At 36.2% G+C, this 19,148-nt stretch overlaps 1 protein-coding gene across 3 annotated transcripts; it reads right to left on the minus strand.

The window, feature by feature from the left end:
• Window positions 1–2,412: 2,412 nt before the first annotated feature.
• LOC109083814 (endosome/lysosome-associated apoptosis and autophagy regulator family member 2-like) lies at window positions 2,413–18,991 on the minus strand. Of its 3 annotated transcripts, none has more exons than XM_042775576.1 (22): window positions 18,782–18,991; window positions 16,045–16,165; window positions 14,967–15,156; window positions 14,361–14,508; window positions 14,166–14,255; window positions 13,496–13,601; window positions 13,247–13,399; window positions 12,462–12,550; window positions 11,961–12,141; window positions 11,713–11,841; window positions 11,444–11,534; window positions 11,079–11,181; window positions 9,863–9,991; window positions 9,488–9,751; window positions 8,793–8,966; window positions 8,532–8,715; window positions 7,273–7,369; window positions 7,045–7,146; window positions 6,402–6,528; window positions 5,803–5,981; window positions 5,526–5,697; window positions 2,413–3,624 (listed from the first exon to the last, which is right to left on the minus strand). In XM_042775576.1, exons 1-22 carry the CDS (start codon window positions 18,974–18,976, stop codon window positions 3,556–3,558), a joined length of 3,093 nt encoding a protein of 1,030 aa, XP_042631510.1. In that variant the 5' UTR covers window positions 18,977–18,991; the 3' UTR covers window positions 2,413–3,555. The 3 variants fall into 3 exon arrangements, with proteins under 3 accessions (XP_042631510.1, XP_042631509.1, XP_042631511.1); XM_042775575.1 differs by having other exon boundaries at window positions 9,854–9,991; XM_042775577.1 differs by lacking the exon at window positions 2,413–3,624 and adding an exon at window positions 5,238–5,421 and having other exon boundaries at window positions 9,854–9,991.
• Between the last annotated feature and the right edge of the window lie 157 nt (window positions 18,992–19,148).

Genomic DNA, 19,148 nt, shown 5'->3' on the forward strand with positions numbered 1-19,148 from the left:
ACAGTAAAGGCAGCAGGAGTTTCGATTAATCCGACTAAATCAAAATAATACAAAGTCTTGATGTTTACTGTGGTTATTCATCACAGACCAGGCCTGAACAGAATCTACTGACTTTTCCCAACATTTTCTGTGTCCTTTTCTGGGAAGAAAAATCAGCAAAAATCTGATAAACAGAGCTTAGATTATCAACTTAGCCAACATACTTAATAAATATAACTTAGGTAGGTTCCAATATTGTGAAAATCGATGAAACGGATTCTGTGCAGGCCTGCAAAAAATGTTTTGATTTTGTTTTCTGTTGTATGTACAGGACAATTTAGTGTCACATCTGTTAGTAAATACAGTACAGTTGTCAGTCCCAAATACTGAATGTGTGACTGGACACTCTTTCTCGGTCTGTTTTTCTGTAACAGCATGTTCGTTGGATGTGCCAAGAACAATATGGGGTGATTTCAAATTTGTATGTAAGGCTTAACTAGACTAAAAACCTCCTTCAGATCTGTAAAAGTTACAAACGTGTGGGACGTGTACTTCGGGAAGGCACTGAACTTTTCGGTTTGAACACAAAGCAATAGAACAGTGCCCATGGTGCAGTGTGCAATAAAAAGGACATTATGACATCATAATAAACAAACTAAATGATGAAGTGTACTGTATGTTTTATTCCTCATGTAGAGGTTGTGGGATAACAGTGAATCATTGTCATACACACACACACACTGACGTACCTCCTCAAGACTGTCTGTCACCGTGACTGTGATGGATTCAGATGTCTCACAAAGACGAGTCAGGTTAGCTTTTCCTCACCAAAAAAAAAAAAAAAAGGAAGGAAGAGGAAAAAATACTTCCCCGGGTGTTCTCTCTTCCACTAAATTATTCTGCTGACATCCAATCAGCTGGCTTCTGCAGCAGAGATTATGAGCAGGGAAAATTGAATGCAATTTTTGCCAGGGATTTTCTGGCCAGAATAATACATCGGAAGTGCTGAAGCCTTTGAAAACTCTTCCTTTTATCAGCCACACGAGTTCGACTGAGGAGAGAGAGGAGGACAGGTGAAAGAAAGCGAGAGAACGGCATAAATGAGAGAGTTAAAGTGATTTCTGAGGGATAGAGATAGTCAAGGAGGGTTTTTTTCACACTTCCTTCGTCCTCCGTGGAATTCTAATGGCTGTGGCACTGACTGAGGCGAGGCTTTTATGGGAGATATCAGAGCCGCTGCACTTCTCCAGGTTAGACACGACCTCCTCCACCTACAACCACAACATTTCTGAAGCCTCGAGAGAGGAGGCGGCACGGGAATAAGTGAGAGTCAGAATAAAAGATGGTGAGATGTGAAATTTACAAAGAGTGAGAGAACTAATGAGGACAGCTACGTAAAAGCTGTTGCTACACCGCTGCAGCGTCACTTAAAGCAATACTTCACCCAAAAGTGACAATTCTGTGATCATCTACACCGGGATTCCATCCAAAGTTGCGAATTTAATTTATGCGCAAAATTGGAATATCATATAAAACATTTTCGAATAAGCACCGTTTCCATCCAATGAGTCAAAGAGAGCAAAATCGTCAGTTCTGTGGAACGCAAAGACTTTTTAAAGAATCTTCACTCCGCTTATATTCATATTGAGCTTAGTGTGAGAAAATAATTTAATATAAACTGTAAAGTGATGTCAAGCTGCGATGCATCTAACAACAACATATTTGTTTTTTGGAAAGATGATTTCATAAATAATAACTTAAATTTCAACCCGATCGCTATATACAGATTACTTCAGAAGACAATGAAAATGACGCAAAAATATATTTTATAGTTTTGTTGTTTTTCTTACATGTTTTTTTTTTAACTGCCTTGCTGTATTTTTCTTTCTTATTTAAAATAATTAACAAAAACCCAAAAGCAATAAAATGTACAACATTACAAGATCTGAATGGAAGGGGAAAAAAACATCTGGGTCATTCACGGCTTTTTTCCGGTTGTCGTCGTTCTTTTTCGTCTTCATTTGCTACCCACATTTTCAGCATTTTTCATTAACTTCCAAAATTCCAAAGGCAACAGGATTCACAATATTTTAATATTTGATTGGAAGAAAAAGATGCATTTAAAAATGGCAAAAATATATCAAATTAATTAATTAAAAACTTCTCTCATGAGGTAATAAACTACTCATACAGTCTCATGAAGTACTGCAAATGATGTAATCAGCCATGACATCACAATAAGCTAAATTTACTTAAAAGTAGCAGTTTACTCATACAGTCTCATGAAGTACTGCAAATGATGTAATCAGCCATTATATATAGATGTAATCAGCCATGACATCACAATAAGCTAAATTTATTTAAAAGTAGCAGTTAAACTAAAAACCACTTTCACTTAAAGGTTATGAAAAAAAACACACAAAAATCCTCAGATGATGTCATCAAAAACCTTTTTACTGAAATACACCATATTGGTTGGTTTATGAAGTGCTTCAGTTTTACACATTTGAGAGTGCAAACAATTTATTATACACAATATCAAAAACCAATTATATCAAGAACTGACATCAGTTGGACACAGTTACAGGTTAATTTCACTTTAAACACACACAAAATGAATTACACGTGTGAATAATATTGCCTACAGTATTTCTTATGGACACCTCAGAGCAGTAGTGGACCAAACAAAACAACTAAATCCCAGCTGTACAGTAAACTGTAGGTTTATACCTCAATTCAGAATCAATATGGGTCTCAGCAGATCATTTCCCCAGATTTCATGTCGATGGGTCTTAAAATTTCATAAATGAAACCCCAGCGGCAGTTCATTAAGTTCCTTAATTAGACTGCACAAGTTTCATCACCTCAGTCTGCAGTCACTGTTCTGCAGGAATACTTTTCCCGAGAAATCTCCTGTGTTTGTCTTGGTACTGTAAGCCAGAATGACACAGAGGTATGTCGAAAAAAATCATAAAAATAGGTGTACAGAAATGGCTCCTGCTTTGCTGTAATCTCTTTATTCATAGACTTTATTCATGTCATATTTCATTTGGAATGTCACTGTCAAAATAGGTTACTTAACTAAAAAAAAAAAAAAAAATAATAGTCTATTTTGGCTGCACTTGAACACAGCACACTTTCCACGGCTTTCCAGTGCTGTTTAGCTGGGACTGGAAGTGTCTGTCAGTAAAGCTTAATGTCTGAGTGTATTTGTGTGTTCACCCTGACCCTTGGCTACATTCACTCTGACAAGCTACGACTCGTGTAAAGTCACGGCTGTCGCTCCAAAAAGCTTCTGGAGAAACCTGGAAAGGGAGGGAAAGGGAGGGAATTTCCATGCATTTACAAAAGGAAAACACACACATCCACAACTGCATAGTGACAAATCTTGACAGAAATATTCATATAAGCATATCCGTCCATGTTCCTGAGACATCGCAGGCTTTTTTTTTTTAACCTATATTCCTTCCTCGGGCACTTGTGCCCTTGTTTTCTTAAGGCCACTGCATGTAATATCGAACAGAAAGGGACTTCCATTCATCCCTTTCCTTTTCCGTGTCCCTCTTCGCTCTTCTTCTATCCCCACACAGACTTCTCTGTATTGGGGAATTTCAGTTGGACTGCTTCACCGCTCTTCTTGTTGCCCTAGAAACAGGAACACGGTTTTGAAAACGCAGCCGAAATGGGAACAAATCACTGAACGCGACAGATGTACACAAACAGAGTACAGAATCGGCCTCTTCATCAAGGTCACCTCCCTTTGAAAAGCCTGCCCTGCGAAGGCCAAGGACTGTTCGCGGACACCGCGCGTTACCAGGACAACCAGCGTGCAAATCAAACATCGAGTTGTGGTAAGCTAGGTCTGTTAAACAAAGACAAATGACCTGCAACTGTTTCTGTATGGCACAGATTTCTGGAACACTAAAGAAACGCTGTTATATTCACACACATAAGTTCGGTTATGAAACCTAATTGCCTACATAGACAGTTTTTAATGCAACCCCTCTAAAACCAGGCTGAGAGAACAGCTTATATATTTTTTGCTTATTTAGCAGGGTTTATCTAAGGCGAACCAGTCACCAGGAACATGATTGATTAATTCCTCTCGATTTGGACAGATTATTCTCTTAATTAACTTCCCTGATAATTACAGAACCAAAACTGACTCCATATACCGCAGGAAATCTCAGCACATTCCCAGAGGAGGTCGTACGGCATTCTTCAGGACTGAACGCTTGAGACTTAAAGTGACAATGGAAGTTCTGAAGAGTGACACTTGAATACAACTCTCTCTCTCTCTCAAACTCTCTTCTAATTGGCCGTGAACACAGTGTGACACGCCGCATATGCCAAAGCAGCTCAACAGTCTTTAATCTTACAGATGTTTCTAGAAGTCCCTCTGTGGCTCCGTCAACTGCCCTGAGTTAAACATCAAGGCATATACACACCCACCCTCACGCAGACTCCCAGCTAACTTTCTGACTGCAGTGGCTTCTAGCGTGGAGTGGAAGAGGGAAAGACAAAGAAAAAGCAAAGCGAAGGAAAAAAGAAAAGTTGAACTGAGGTCATTTCATCAGAAATGCAATGAGAAACTGCAGGGTGTGGAAGAGAAAATCATTAAGAACTTGAAGCATATTTTTGAAAACATTTCCTTGAATGTCCAGTAGAGGTCACTAAATAATACTCTACTTGTCAAAAATGTGAAACAAGATTTTTTTATATGTTTTAAAAGAAGAATCTTATGCTCACCAAGGCTGCATTTATTTGCTCCAAAATACAGTAAAAATTTAATGTTGTGAAATATTATTAAAATTTAAAATGTTTTCTATTTTAATTTATTCCTTTGATGCAAAGCTGAATTTTCAACAGTCTAGTCCAGCCTTTAAAGTCACATGATCCTTCAGAAATCATTCTAATATGCTGATTTGCTGCTCCATTATTCTTATTATTATTATTATTATTAGAGCTGAAACCTATTTTCTGCTCAATATTTTTGTGGAAACTGACTAGAAAATGTAAAAGACTTTATTTGAAACAGAAATCTTTTGTAACATTATAAATGTCTTTACTTTTACTTTTGATACATTTAATGCATCCTTAATGAATAAAAGTATTGTTGTTGTTTTTTTAAGTCTTCCATCAAACTTTTGAAAGGTAGTAAATCAGTTTTCATTTTCCAACTCAACCCACATTAAAAAAAACCTTGACTAATTGCTTTTGTTCCTCTTTTTTAAGTTGCTTTAGATAAAAGCGTTGGCTTAATGTGCACATGTAAAATGTAATGTAAATGAAGAGTTATTCTTTCCGTTCTGTTTGGTGCAGCACAAACTCAACCTTTAATAAAGTATTATAGCAATGAAGTTCAGTGATGTTAATGTATAATTTCCTCAATCAGCTTATGTTCTTAAAACCCAGAAAAACAGGTACTCAGTTTTTATGCCTCTGTAATAAACAAAAACAGAAAAGAGCTGAACTCTTTATACTATGGCACCATTTACAATGTTTATTTTAAGGAAAGCATTTAAACCTGCTGTGGTTTAGCTAACCTTAGTAGCGACAGCCTTCAGCTTAGCCAGAAGAGAAGACTTGTTGGCATAAACCACTTCTTCCTCCTCGTTCTCATCTCCTTCTCCTTCCATAATGGCACAGCTGTCCGCCACCGGTAACTCGCACTCTTTATTAGCCGACATCACAAGTTTGGAATACTTAAACTCTAGCCTATCAGAGCACAAAGATAAAGTAGTATGAAGCTTATTAGCATAAACAAAGAGAGATGATTGTATATCTCCAAAAACTTAAATAGTCACATAAATAGAATCATACTTTTTGTTCTTCTTCCAGAAGTAGCAGGTCAGGGAGATGAGCAGAATAGCACAGAACACTGCAAGCCCAGCGCCCACCTTCAGCCAGAAATCAATCGCCTCGCATGGAGACGTTCTCTTCAGCGGGAGCGTCAGCCCTCCAGTACACAGCCGAGGTTCAGTCCATACAAACACTGTGTCCTTAGAATGAAAATCCACATCATTATGCTGTGAACTTAATGAGTTCTGAAGAAAACAAACTTACCCTAAAAACAACTTCTGATGATAAATTCAGCAGAAGACGCACAAGTCACAACAGATGCTATAGTAGACTGATTTTATCACTTACATCAACAAGGATCAGACTATTATTCTTACCTGATTTAAACTAATATATATAAACTAATATATATATATATATATATATATATATATATATATATATATATATATATATATATATATATATATATATATCTATATATATATATATATATATATATATATATCCCTGCAGTTCCCTACCAAAGCCAATTTGGTACACAAACATTACAACTAACTTCTCAGACAATACTACAGTATATACACAGTAACTCATCAGTAGAAGTACCGAAAGAGTACCTGCACTCCTGCCTTACAGGCTCCTTCAATGGCGTGGTAGTCGACAGCACTGCAGCGTGGACACGCACTAGAGCTCTCCCACAGGAAGTGGAACGTGCAGCCGTCACAGGTCCCTGCAGGACACTCACTAGCACAGGACAGAGGAAGTCAAACTAAACTGGAGGTGGGCTACTTTTACACTGCTGTCACAGGTTGTTTTTTTAGTCTGCGGGTTCTAGTATTCTCACTGGAACACAATTTTGACAGAAGGGAGCCCAGGCAGAGGAGAAAACCATGAAAGGGAAAGAAATGGGCTACTTTTGGGCGAGTTTTGATTAGCATTAGTACTTGTTTTGTTTGAGACATAGCAACCCTAACTGAAAACCATAACCCATCCCTTATTAATGACTGTAGAAATCTGATCTTAAACACTGCAAGTTGTTCTCTAATATTACATTATTAATAATCCATAATATAAATATAACAAAACAAGTGGCATTCGCCTTTGGTGATAAAATAAATGTTACAAAAATAAACCAAGACAAATAAAACAGCTCAGTGGGCCTGCAGTTAGGTGATTTGGTATGACATGATGGGAGATGCCCTGTGCCAAATTGAGACTGAATTAACAGCAGTGTGCTTGTTTGTGTATGTGTGTGTGTACCTGGGTACAGATATGTCTCCCTTCGCTGTTTTCTCTGGGTTACAGCGCAGTGAAACCACTGCATTCCTGCCTCTCTGACATGAGGTTGTGACCTGTGAAGATCTTTACAAATAAAAGACTCCATTAAACAGGTAATGGATGATAGAGGGAAAACAACAAACATCACGCTTTATTACAAAACCCCTAAAACTAAAACTACTTTAGGTTTGATGACGTAACTGCCAGTACCGATAGAAGAAGTGGATATCTGGGATTCTCTTGGATGCAGACGGAAATAGTTCTGGTCTGGCGGTTATTCCGTTAAGTGATTTCTCCACTGTGGCTCCTGTGGCGCAAACACACACACACACACACACACACACACACACACACACACACACACAAAACCTGTCTTAGAGGACACATGGGGGTGACAGGCAGCACTGCAGGAAGTGCTTAGTAAGCAGGACCACCCGTAGATTCAAGTAATTAATCGTACTTATCACTAAACAAGTTTTATACCTGAGAACACAGATGACAGGCACGGTGTAGAATTATTATAAACAAACAGAAATCTACAGCACATTTTTATTGGCTGAAGCTTCTCCAATATTAACGGCTATGAACAGTAAATATTCCAAATGTCAGGACGTTATGATCTTTTTATGAAAACATGGGTTCAACATATAACAATATCCAAGGTTTTTATGTAAATATTGCATTCCATCTAGGTCCCAATACATATATTGATGCTATAATTCTGTAATCGTATACATTTTAATTATATTTAAATATATAGAATTATAAAAAAAAAAATTGTAATAATATAATATAATAAGAAAACAATATAAAATAATATACAGACATAAACATATAAAATGTGTATATAATATATAAAGGATAATATAAAGTTATATATATTTAATATTTCATTAAATATTTTACAATTCTATAAAAAATATTAAATATTAGATATATTATTTTATGGCAGGAATGTTGAGGTGTAACAGGATTACTTGTGTGCAAAAGTGTGTGAAAAATGCTATTAATTTGTTTCTTGTATAAAAAAAATAAATAAATAAATAAAAATCAACTCCTATTCAAATTCTACTCATGTATGCAATCAGATAGTAAGAACAAAAAAGTTACACTGCATGAAGATGTTTTATAGTTGCCAAAGTCCCCAAGTGGTCTTCTCATTTTTTTGCTCATAGGTGATATTTCATACTTACTGAGCTTTGATGATTAAACTGCAAATGAGTTTACTTCAGTAAAAAGCCCATCGGGATTTAATTTATAATTAAATAAAGCATTAAGGACGCTTTTCTCCATTATTTACTGGAAATGGAAAGTCTGTTAAACATTTAATTGATCTCATAACTTACAACATTAATTTTGGCAGCCTTATTAGTACGTAACTCAAATGAATGAAATATGGACATGCAAGTCTATCAAGAATTAAAAATATATTGTTTAGTTAGAAATTTAAAAATATGAAATGGTCGCACCCTGAAAAGTGTCGGCAAGGCTAATGGACTGAGAAGATAGAGCTGTTCTTAAGCCCCGCCCATCGGATGGGATAATCGTTGATTGACAGAGAAAAGCCTCCACTGAACTGCCCTGCTGACCACCTCCAGCGTCCTCATTGGGCAGGTTTGTGACATTATCTCTGCAGACTGCAGCTTTGTGACCCTGACAAAAGACAGATGAATGAATAAACATCATTCTTGTGATGTGATTTCTGCTCATTTCAGGTGTTGGTGTCGTACCTCAGCTCCACACAGGCTGATATTGAAGAGGTGGTAGTACTTTGTGCCTTTCGCAGTGAAGCTGGGCCCATTCATGATGGACCCAGCAGAGGTCAGAGCACTGAAGTCATACAGAAGAGTCCGAACCCGGCCAGTGTATGTGAACGAACAGTCACTGAAACACACACTGTGCTCCTAGAATTTAAACATTCAAGAGAGAACTGTCACACACTTCCTAGTTATTATTCCGAAGCACATCCAGTAATGCCTATTTTCTCAACCACTAAGCCATTTTGTCATTTTATCAATTAGCATAATGACTTAAAATAAAAAGCATTTTTTAATGTCACATAACAACCCTTCATCATATTTTTTTTTTCAGCAGTTTATGAATATTTGTACTGAACAGTGCTAAATATCATTAGCTAAACTTTTGAAAACATTACAAATTGTTTAAACTAATATATACACACACATACACAAACATATACATATACATATACATACATATATTTTGTACTGAACAGTGCTAAATATCATATTAACCCATAAAAGGAGCCATATATTAAATCACTGATATTAACCCATAAAAGGAGCCATGTTTCATTAATTCTTATTTATTGGTATTTAGCAATGGTAATAATAAATAGATAAATAAATAAATTATACAAGTGGTGCTGTGATACCTAAAAACAGAGCAACAACAGTTGAAATACCTTGTTGCTTTTGCTACCTGGCCCACACGGCTGGCACGCTTCTTTGCCATAGATGAGGTGCCCAGATAGGACGGTGTTAGGAGGGCACTCTTGGCAATGGTTGGTCTCTTTATCAATGTAGTGTCCAGCTGGACAGGGCACACAGGAGGAGCCGGCCTGCTGAGACTGCAGGGCACACGCGCGACACGCTGACGCCACTCCGTCCATGGCGTTAGTGACAGTCACAGAGTAAATCTTCACCATGTCATTTACATACTGACGCACCTGATGGACAGTGAGAATGACCATTATTGACTCCTGTCATGCAATGAACAAGGTTTTTTTTTTTTTTTTTTAATCTGTGTGTGCGCATGCATTTGTACTGACATCACTAGCCTGACTGGTGCGTTGAAAAGCCCAGGTGAACGCAACAGAAGAGTTCTCAGTTATGATGTGTGTGTAACTCTGTTTGGTTTTAATCCCGTCCCATGATTCAATGACATTTGTGCTCCTTCTGTTCACATCCTGGAGCAACAACAAAGTCAATAACAAAAGTAATTAAAGTCTGAGCACTTTTAGTAAACTTAAAGGGATAGTACGACTAAAAGGAAAGATTCTGTCATCTTTCTTATTATTTACATTCCAAACCTCTATGACTTTCTTTCTTCTGTGGAACACAAAAGATATTTTAAAGAATGTTGGCAACTAAACAGTTTTGGCTCCCATTGACTTCTATTGTTCATACTGTGAAAGTCAATGGGTACCAAAACTATTTTTAATCAACATTCTTCAAAATGCGTTCTTTTTTTTCCACAGAAGATAGTAAGTCATACAGGTTTGGAACGACATAAGGCATTCATATGATTACTTATTTTTTTATTAATCTTCATTTAATTTTTTGGGTGGACAATGTCTTTAAAGGTGCACCAATAATTTTTTTTAATTTTTTTGCATACCTTTTGATTCTTCATCTCATGTGAACGTGCATGCTTTTAAACATATTCTTCACTGTGTCATTAGAAATTCTAGTAATTTCTTCATAATTACTTATAGGTAAATTTCAATAAGTCATTCAATCTTTGTTGCACAAAAATATACAACCCAAACCTAACCATAAACCAAAACATGACAGGAAGAAGAAAATAAATAAATAAATAAAAAATATAAATAAAAATATATAAATAAATAAATAAAATATAAAAAAATAAAAAATATAAATAAATAAAAAAATAAATAAAAAATAAATAAATAAATAAAAAATAAATAAAATATATATATATATAATATATATATATATATCAATAAAATATATATATAGTGGCACCCAAACATCCTATACACAAGATTATATATATATATATATATATATATAAAAAAATTATATATATATATATATAAAATTTAATTATTTCTATTGGTGGAAAGGGTTAATGTGGGGGGGAAATACTATTTTGTTACCAGTACACACCAATTACAAACTGTCATGAAAGTGATAAGTCAAAGTATCATTCTTCATAAAATATTTTAAGTGCACCTTTAAAAGCAGATAAAAACAGTCTATCGAAAACAAAAAGATCAGAACTGCTGTAAAGAGTATCACAAACACATTCACCGCCATGAAGTAGAACTCGCAGTCAGACGAGCAGCTGGTTTCAAACTCAAAAGTGACCCGGCCGTACTCACTGCCGGATGCTCCTCGAACTGACACAGGCAACCTGATACGACAAACCAGACAGACTCACTGTTAAACAGGCAGCACAGGTTATGTAAGGACAAACACTTCTATATACACACACAGAGTTCTCTAGTGTACCAAAAGGACATTATGTTCTTCTTATACCAACTCACACAACAGAAACAGTCATGTACAGGATTTGAACCATGCTAATCACGCAAGGCTTTAATGAACATTATGCACAGGGGACGGCACTTGAATAATGTAGTTGTGTGGAGGTGGACAAATTCTTGAAGACTCACTTGAATCCAGGCACAGTGAGGGTTAATATAAGATAATCGTTATCTGAACGACCTGCTCCTGATTGTACATGATCACCCGCTGCTTCCCAACCTAAAACACAAGATATGAAAATATTATGCACAAATGTACACATAAAATGAGAAGAACGTTTGGTAGAAAAGCCTATTTAAATTTATCAGTGACGCAACAGCGACACCTAGCAGCAGAAAGGAGCATTACAGCCATATGCCGTAACATAATACCACACCATACTCGTGTAATCTCTCACCATTCAATCCATCACAATTGTTGTTGGCCACGTTGAAGCAGGATGTCTTCATGTTGGCAGGCAGCACGTTCCACCACTTGTACTCATACCCGAGGACAGGCTCTGTGCCAGCTGGACAAGGCTTGCATGCTATACATGCCACACAATACATCTTGAATATCTTTTGACTGTTTATTTGTATGATGTTCATGCTTTTGAAATAATCATGTTTCATACGTCCTTCTTAAGATGTTAGGATGATGTATCACCTTTGACCCCATCAGAGTAAGTCCCGGGTGGGCAAGGAGAACAGGTAGCAGTGTCGTTGTTATAGAAACCGGGGTTACAGGGAGGACAGGGCTCACGCTGACCAGAAGGTGGCAGTGTTGCTGCGCCAGCTGCAGCTTCCAAACAAATCTGAGGCTCTACCCACTTGTATATGACCTGAGTCTATGAGAGAGACAGCATTTATGTACTTGTATATTTTAAATGGAAAAACATAGATTATTTCTATTTGACTACATTACTGTGTGTGTGTCTATATATATATATTATATTATATATATATATATAGAGAGAGAGAGAGAGAGAGAGAGAGAATAAGTCATTTGTTTAATGCAATGACACTTTTTTGCATTTAAAAAAAAAAAAAAAGCTTGGTATACGTGTGTTTGTGTTACAGCATGAGTATATGTAAAAAAAATAAATGTTACTTATTTCATCTGAAATACAGTGCTAGTTGTTTCGCATTTTTTACAAAATTATTTTACCTTTCCATCCTTATCACAGGTGCTGTATGTCTGGATGTAGTCTTTTTCTGAGCATGGCGGTCTACTTTTGCATGTGGCAGAGCCTTCTGCTGTTAAAGATACAGAAGAGTGAAGAGTTTGGAACTGGAAAGCAAGCCCAACACAAGCAAAGCTATTCCAAGAGTTAATAAAAAGAATAGGTTAATGTAATACGAGTGAAGGCATGCTTGAGGCTTGAATAGGTGTAGAAGGACTGATAGAGTTGTGGAGTTTTCCTCATTCTGATGTTAATTTCTCAGTCCAAATTAGGTCTGTGAATCTTTGGGATTGGTTGATTCCTTAGATTTCAATTGAAAAACAATTTGATTTGATACATTTGATTTATAAAAATGAAATTCAATAATTGAAATAATGCAAATAAAATTATTTAAATATTTCCCTAATCAAGTATTTTAGATAAGTAAAACAAGTAAAACAAAAAGGTAAAGTAAATGTGTAAAAATATGCATGTGTTTTCGGAAGAATAAATAATTACAGTTCTCTGATGTTGGTTAATGGTCACATGACATGCATGTGTGTGTGTGTGTTATGATTTTTATTATTTAACTGATTGTCAGCTTTCATTAGCTTTGATCAACTTATGAACACCCTTCAGTTCCCTCACAATCCCCAGTTTTGGAAACCCTGCATTAATGAGTATTTTTTTCTAACACATTGTACTACGAGCACATAAAACTGCATACTGTAGTTAGGCCAACACATTTGCTAGAAATCAGTTTATGTGGTGTTTAAATGCATGCACTTACAGGCGAAGTGTGTTTTTGAGTTGCAAGGTGTGCAGGAGCTGGCCCCTCGGCCGGAGTACGTGTCCCGTGGACAGGGCTCACAGGAGGAGGAGCCCGGGGCACGACTGAATGTCCCAGGTTTACATGGAAAACATTCTGATGTGTACGCCACGCCTGAAGAAGAGAAATGGCATCATATAATCTTTCAATGAGGAGTACTATCAATTCTTCACATTAAAATGGAGAATTTCCATCTTAGCACATCCTGACCTTCAATCCGTATGTTCTTCAGGACTACAGGTTTGACTGCTTTAGAGCCGAGTGTGACTCTAGTAGTTCTCCAGTACAGGATATTAGTGCCAGAATTTAGATTCACCTGATCATACGAGGATGAGAATTAAGTCGCAGTTGAGAATTAAGAAACAGAATTGCAAACAAAATTACTACTCTGTTTTACTTTATTGGTTTTTTTTTTTTTTTTTTTTTTAAGTCTTTTTTTTTTTTTTTGAAGAGGTTATTACTTTTATTTAGCAAGGATGCATTAAATTGATCAAAAGTGACAAAGATTTCTTTTTTTTTTATTAATTTCTATAAAAGAATTTTATATATTAAAAAAAAATGCATCATGGTTTTTCACAAAAACATTAAACAGTTTTCAATATTGATAATATTAGAAATGTTTCTTGAGCGGCAAATCAGTAAAAAGAATGATTTCTGAATGATCATAACTGAAGACTGGAGTAATGGCTGTAATCCAGCTTCGCTTCACAGAAATAAATTACATTTTAAAATATACCCAAATAGAAAACAATTATTTTTAATTGAAAAATGATTTCACAATATTGCCGTTTTTACTGAATTTTCGAATAATAGTGTTCCAAGCATGAGTGTATATAAAAATATAATAACAATAGTTTGTAGTTAAGTGTTTTTGACTTACAATATGTGTTCCCCACTCTCCATGAGTAGTCAATTTGATCCATTTTTTATTTGAATCCTGGTCCATCTCTTGACACTGGTCGTTCTGAATCTGTCAAAAAGAAAAAAACAAACATTTTGATTTGTACAATACAGAATAGCTGCTTTGGATGTCTTAAACCAAACATTCCAGAGCCAAAATGGGACACAAACTTACAAAGAACTCAAAGAAGATACTGTTATCCACATACTGGTAGTCAAAGGACACTGACCCCGGCTTCTTCAAGTGTACAGTGTAGATCAGAGACACGGTACACTCATCTCGGTTGGACTCCAGATACAAGCCCTGAGCGACCCACTTTGCACTAAACGCACACAAATACACACACTTTGGGCACTACAGTCTTAAGTTATATAACAGGATAAAAATAAATGATTGGTTTAATACTCATATTGTTTCATGTCCCTGGAAGTGTGTGTGTGTGCTTGCACGAATAAGTCTGTGTATGCTTAAATCTGAATATGTGCGGATATTAAATAAATAAATAAATAAGAGGAAAGGGTAAAAATACAGTGTTTGTTGCAAATACTTTGATGAGAACAAGACTTTTTAAATATATCTGACTGCTTGTAAATAAAACTGTATCTGATATGCATATTCTCCTTTGTGTATTTGGACTTCATTTCTATTTAGTGTTGGATAAATTAAGAGAATACACAATCAATACCTTTTAAAACACACCAAATACAGAAAGCCAAAATCATGTGGTCTTTAAAACGGTCTTTTATGCTATACACGACTGACTTCTCCAAAGGAACCGACCTGCTGCAGGTGGACACATTCTGTCCGTTGGGTGCGTTAGCAGGGTTGGCTGCCAGGCTGCTGAATCCAGGAGGGATGTCGTCCCACTCATCGAAACGCAGGCCACTGCCCAGCGAGTAAGTGCCAGCCGCACACCGAGTGCACTCCTGAGCAGACATCTCCAGAAACTCCCCCGCCTTGCATGAGAATGCTGACCGAAGGACGTAACCAAATATAGAAATACTGTTTTTGCCATATTGACCAGTTCGATCACTAACCCAAAGAATTATTACAGATCTGAAATCAGTTAGGCCATAATATTCATAATAAATTAATAATGGTGGCTTTTTTTTACCACCATTAGAAATAAAATAAAATGATAAGTGTAGCTGCATATCAACTGCAGTGTAATAAATAATATAAAATCAATAATGACAGCTTTTCCATAATAAAAAAAAAGATCTGTTACAGACAACATTCAACAGAATGCCAAGCTTTTAACTTCCATAATGAGACATACTTTTAATTGAAAAAGACTAATTAGCATGAAATAAGTTGATGAGTGGGACCCATTTTATACACAGCAATCTCACAGAATCATGAACATTTTTTTTTTGGTTTATTTATTTATTTTTTACCTGTGTAGTCTTGGTTATGTCAGATGGAAAAGCCATTTAAGAGGCAGAGAATGATTAATATTTATGAATATTAATAATGTGCACAATAAGACCACGGAAATGTATTTATAAAGTTAAAAGGGTCATTTTTCAGATTGTCTTTAGCTGCTTTCATCCATACTACACATGATGACTAAAATCAAATACAGGGGCCGAGGACTCTGTGAGGTTTTGGGAATGATTTCTCAGGGGCCACTGAACATGTTCTGCCCAAGAGGAAATTCCTCTGTGCTGATAAGGGGTGACAAAATGCTGTTCAAATTCACACACTTGCCATTCAAAGTACATGCAACCACATCAGTGCACAAATTCATGCATGAACATTGCATGTTTATATAGATGTTAATTTCCTAAAGTCTCCTCTCAGTTAAAATCAGACTTCCTGTCCGTCGAACACACTATGTGAATGTATGTGAACCTACTGCAGTCTAAGCCCTGCACAGGTTCTGGCAGTCCTGTACACTCTCCTGGATTCAGAGGAATGGCCACCCTCCATCTGGACCCAGTGCTGTCACACTCTGTGTACTGAAAGTAATAGTCCGCCTGTGAAAACAAACAACACGTCTAAATTTAACAAGATACTTGTGTTTTGTGGCTGTGGAAGTGTCAAGTTTGGATGTAAAAGAGTAAAGCACATGGGCGCTTGAGTATCGTGTTTGCTATTCACAATAATTAATTAAATGAAGTATCAACATATCTTTTTTGTGAACGAACTGAATGAACCGGGACGTAACCGAAGTAGGACTTCTTGGGAATCAACTAAACAAATTGGGACAGATCTTGTTCTCAAACGAACAGCATTCTCAAATGATTTATTTTTGATTTATTGTTAGTGAATGTTGTTGTTAATGAATGATAATATTTAATGAATGAAAAAATATTTATTACCAGACACTGTGTTAATGAAACGGCATTCAGCATTCAGCATATCATTCACAAATGAAGAAAACAACTGGGACATATCTTTCTTTGGAATTAACTGAACAAACAGAACAAAATGTGACTTCCTGAAACAGGGATATCTTATTCATGAATGAAATTAATTTGAAAAGAGCTTAAACACTCTTTCTAGAGACTCTTAGTAGATATGCAGGCAAACAGATTTCAATAAAAGATAAAATGACTTGTTTTAGTCAACTCAGTGATTCAATGACTCACTCATTATATGCAGAGAGACAAATACTTGTTACATATTTAGTTAAAATGTCTTTTATTATTTATATAATTTTTTCTATTATTCACCTATTAGTTTATGATTTGTTTATTCTTGAGTTAAGGTGCCAGCAGTTCTTCCAGCACTTATTGAGTGACTTGGAAGGAAAGGCAGCCATCAGGAGGAAGCTGATAATAAAACCCAGAATGCCCTGCGGGTCAACATACGGGAGGGCAGACTGAAAGACACAGCTCAAAACAGGAACTAGTCTCAGATATTACCATACAAAACCCTAGTCCATTACCACAGATACAGTATTAGTGTGCCACAATGCAAGACAACGCATTAAAAATCACGTAGTAAAATCAATGCTTTCTGTGCAGCCAATTTTTTTTTGTTAGCCTATGTTAAAACGTTTAAAATATGATACATCACACTTTTGAGGAACCTTTATTTGTTCAACTGTCAATCATCTTTGTATTGCATTGTGTTTTGCCCCCATAATAAAAACTACAAAGCTTTAATCATAAAACTATTTAAAAGTATTTAAATATTATATTAAGACATTGACAGATATAGGGTGACAACTGATATTTATATCTATTTATGTAAATAGCCTGCTATACTGTTCTTAAGATCTCATTGATTGCATCTTTATCAGATTTTGCTCAATTTAAGCCTCTAAATAAAAATTTGGTGTTTTACTCTGAGTATGATCTCCATATTCTCCTATTTAATATTATATAAGCCATAAAAGCCTGATGTGTCAAATATGAAAAAAAAAAAAAAAAAAAGTGATATTTGATATCCCAGGCTTTACCGGATTATGTAAATAATTAATGCGGCTTGAAAGGACTGTGTACAGTTACCATCTGACTTTTATGAATGCATAAGCCACAAAGTTCCAAATCTGCAATTCTGTTCCTTATTCATAGCCAAGAACTGCAGTCAATTTTTTAGTTTACAGGACACACAGGGATTTAACAGTCACAGTTCTTCCATGCACAAAGGCCAGAGGAGGTGCTGAGCTCTCAGTGAAAGTGGTTTCTGCGAGGCTATTCTTAGCATCATATCACCAGGCTCTTGAGATTGGCACGCAGGGCTGACCATCTCTGTGAAAAGCTCCGCTTAGCACTCCACTGGAACCTTATTCATCCATTACCATAACATTAGACATAAAACACACACCCTGGCTGGATTTCTCACATTATTTCAGTGACAAATGCATATTTAAATGGAATGCCCATCCCAAACAGCAATCTGACACCAATCAATATATATAAGCTAGACAAAAAGCATATCAGCTTATTCAAAAATTTTATTTGCATCTTAATATGTTACGTTAGAATATTAAAATAAATTAGTATATTTGATACAAACATTTAATACTGTAAGAACTAAAAGTGCCTAAAAATCTAATTTCAAAGAATCTAAATATATATTCAGAGCCTCAAAAGTCCTTTCCCTCATGATAGAGTTACTTAAGGAGCCACTGACCGAATTTTCAGTTCATGTAAGAACTAATGACATCACTTCTAAGCTTCGAGAGATACGCTTTAAGGCTCCACAGGAAGCCTTGTGCAGAACTATCGTTTGTAAACGCGTTTAGATGATCTTCAGTGTGACAGATTCCTTTTACTGTTACATGTTAAAGCAAAGAAAGCAACAATTAACAACTGAATAGAGCATCTATTCTAAATGTTTCTATAAACCAGCTTTTACTTTATTCTGACAGCCAACTTCTCATTGGTTACGGCTATGCAATCTGTGTAGAGTATCTGACGCACCTGTTACTTTGGTTATTGTAAGGTGTGGCAACCTCATCTTGATGCACGTGTTAGTAAAGAAATTGATCCCAAAAGTGCAAATAAATGTATGCCAAACAACCACAGATGCTTTCAAAACAAGCCGGCGTGTGCACAAACAGATATATGAACTGGACGCTGCATTTAACGCAACGAACGCGGACTGTGAACGCAGAAACATCAGCGGGAATGATCTCTCACCTCTTCACACTGGCGCAGGTGAGTGGCTGATGCCGCGGACGCGTTCACGATGAAAACGCAACATATCCACGCCGTGTAATATAAAATAAAACGGCTTCGGTGGCGGACAATGGTTCTCCTCGTGCGCTCCATCGCTTGCCGAATGGAATAACGGGACCGTCCCATCATATCAGCGAGCGACGTCAACAACGTCATCTGACGGAGCCGCTTTGAAGTCTTAGAAATGACGTCACAACGGTGTTACTCGAATTAGGCCTAAAACATAGTAGCCTACATATCTACTCAACAGTTTTAATTGTTTTATACTTTGAGGGTGACTATCAATTTATGTGTATAATCAACCACCGCAGAGTCATAAACATAAAAA

The sequence above is a fragment of the Cyprinus carpio genome, chromosome A18, assembly GCF_018340385.1.
Source record: "Cyprinus carpio isolate SPL01 chromosome A18, ASM1834038v1, whole genome shotgun sequence".
NCBI classification, from domain to species: Eukaryota; Metazoa; Chordata; class Actinopteri; order Cypriniformes; family Cyprinidae; genus Cyprinus; species Cyprinus carpio.

What these genes read in the sequence shown, in the direction of transcription:
- LOC109083814 (XM_042775575.1), bottom strand. Translation starts at nt 18,976, where the DNA reads ATGACGTTGTTGACGTCGCTCGCTGATATGATGGGACGGTCCCGTTAT. An exon ending in GCACCAGTCAGGCTAGTGAT is followed by an intron (nt 9,752 to 9,853) that starts GTCAGTACAAAT and finishes ACTGTCCATCAG; the next exon opens with GTGCGTCAGTATGTAAATGA. An exon ending in GATATCCACTTCTTCTATCG is followed by an intron (nt 7,147 to 7,272) that starts GTACTGGCAGTT and finishes TTATTTGTAAAG; the next exon opens with ATCTTCACAGGTCACAACCT.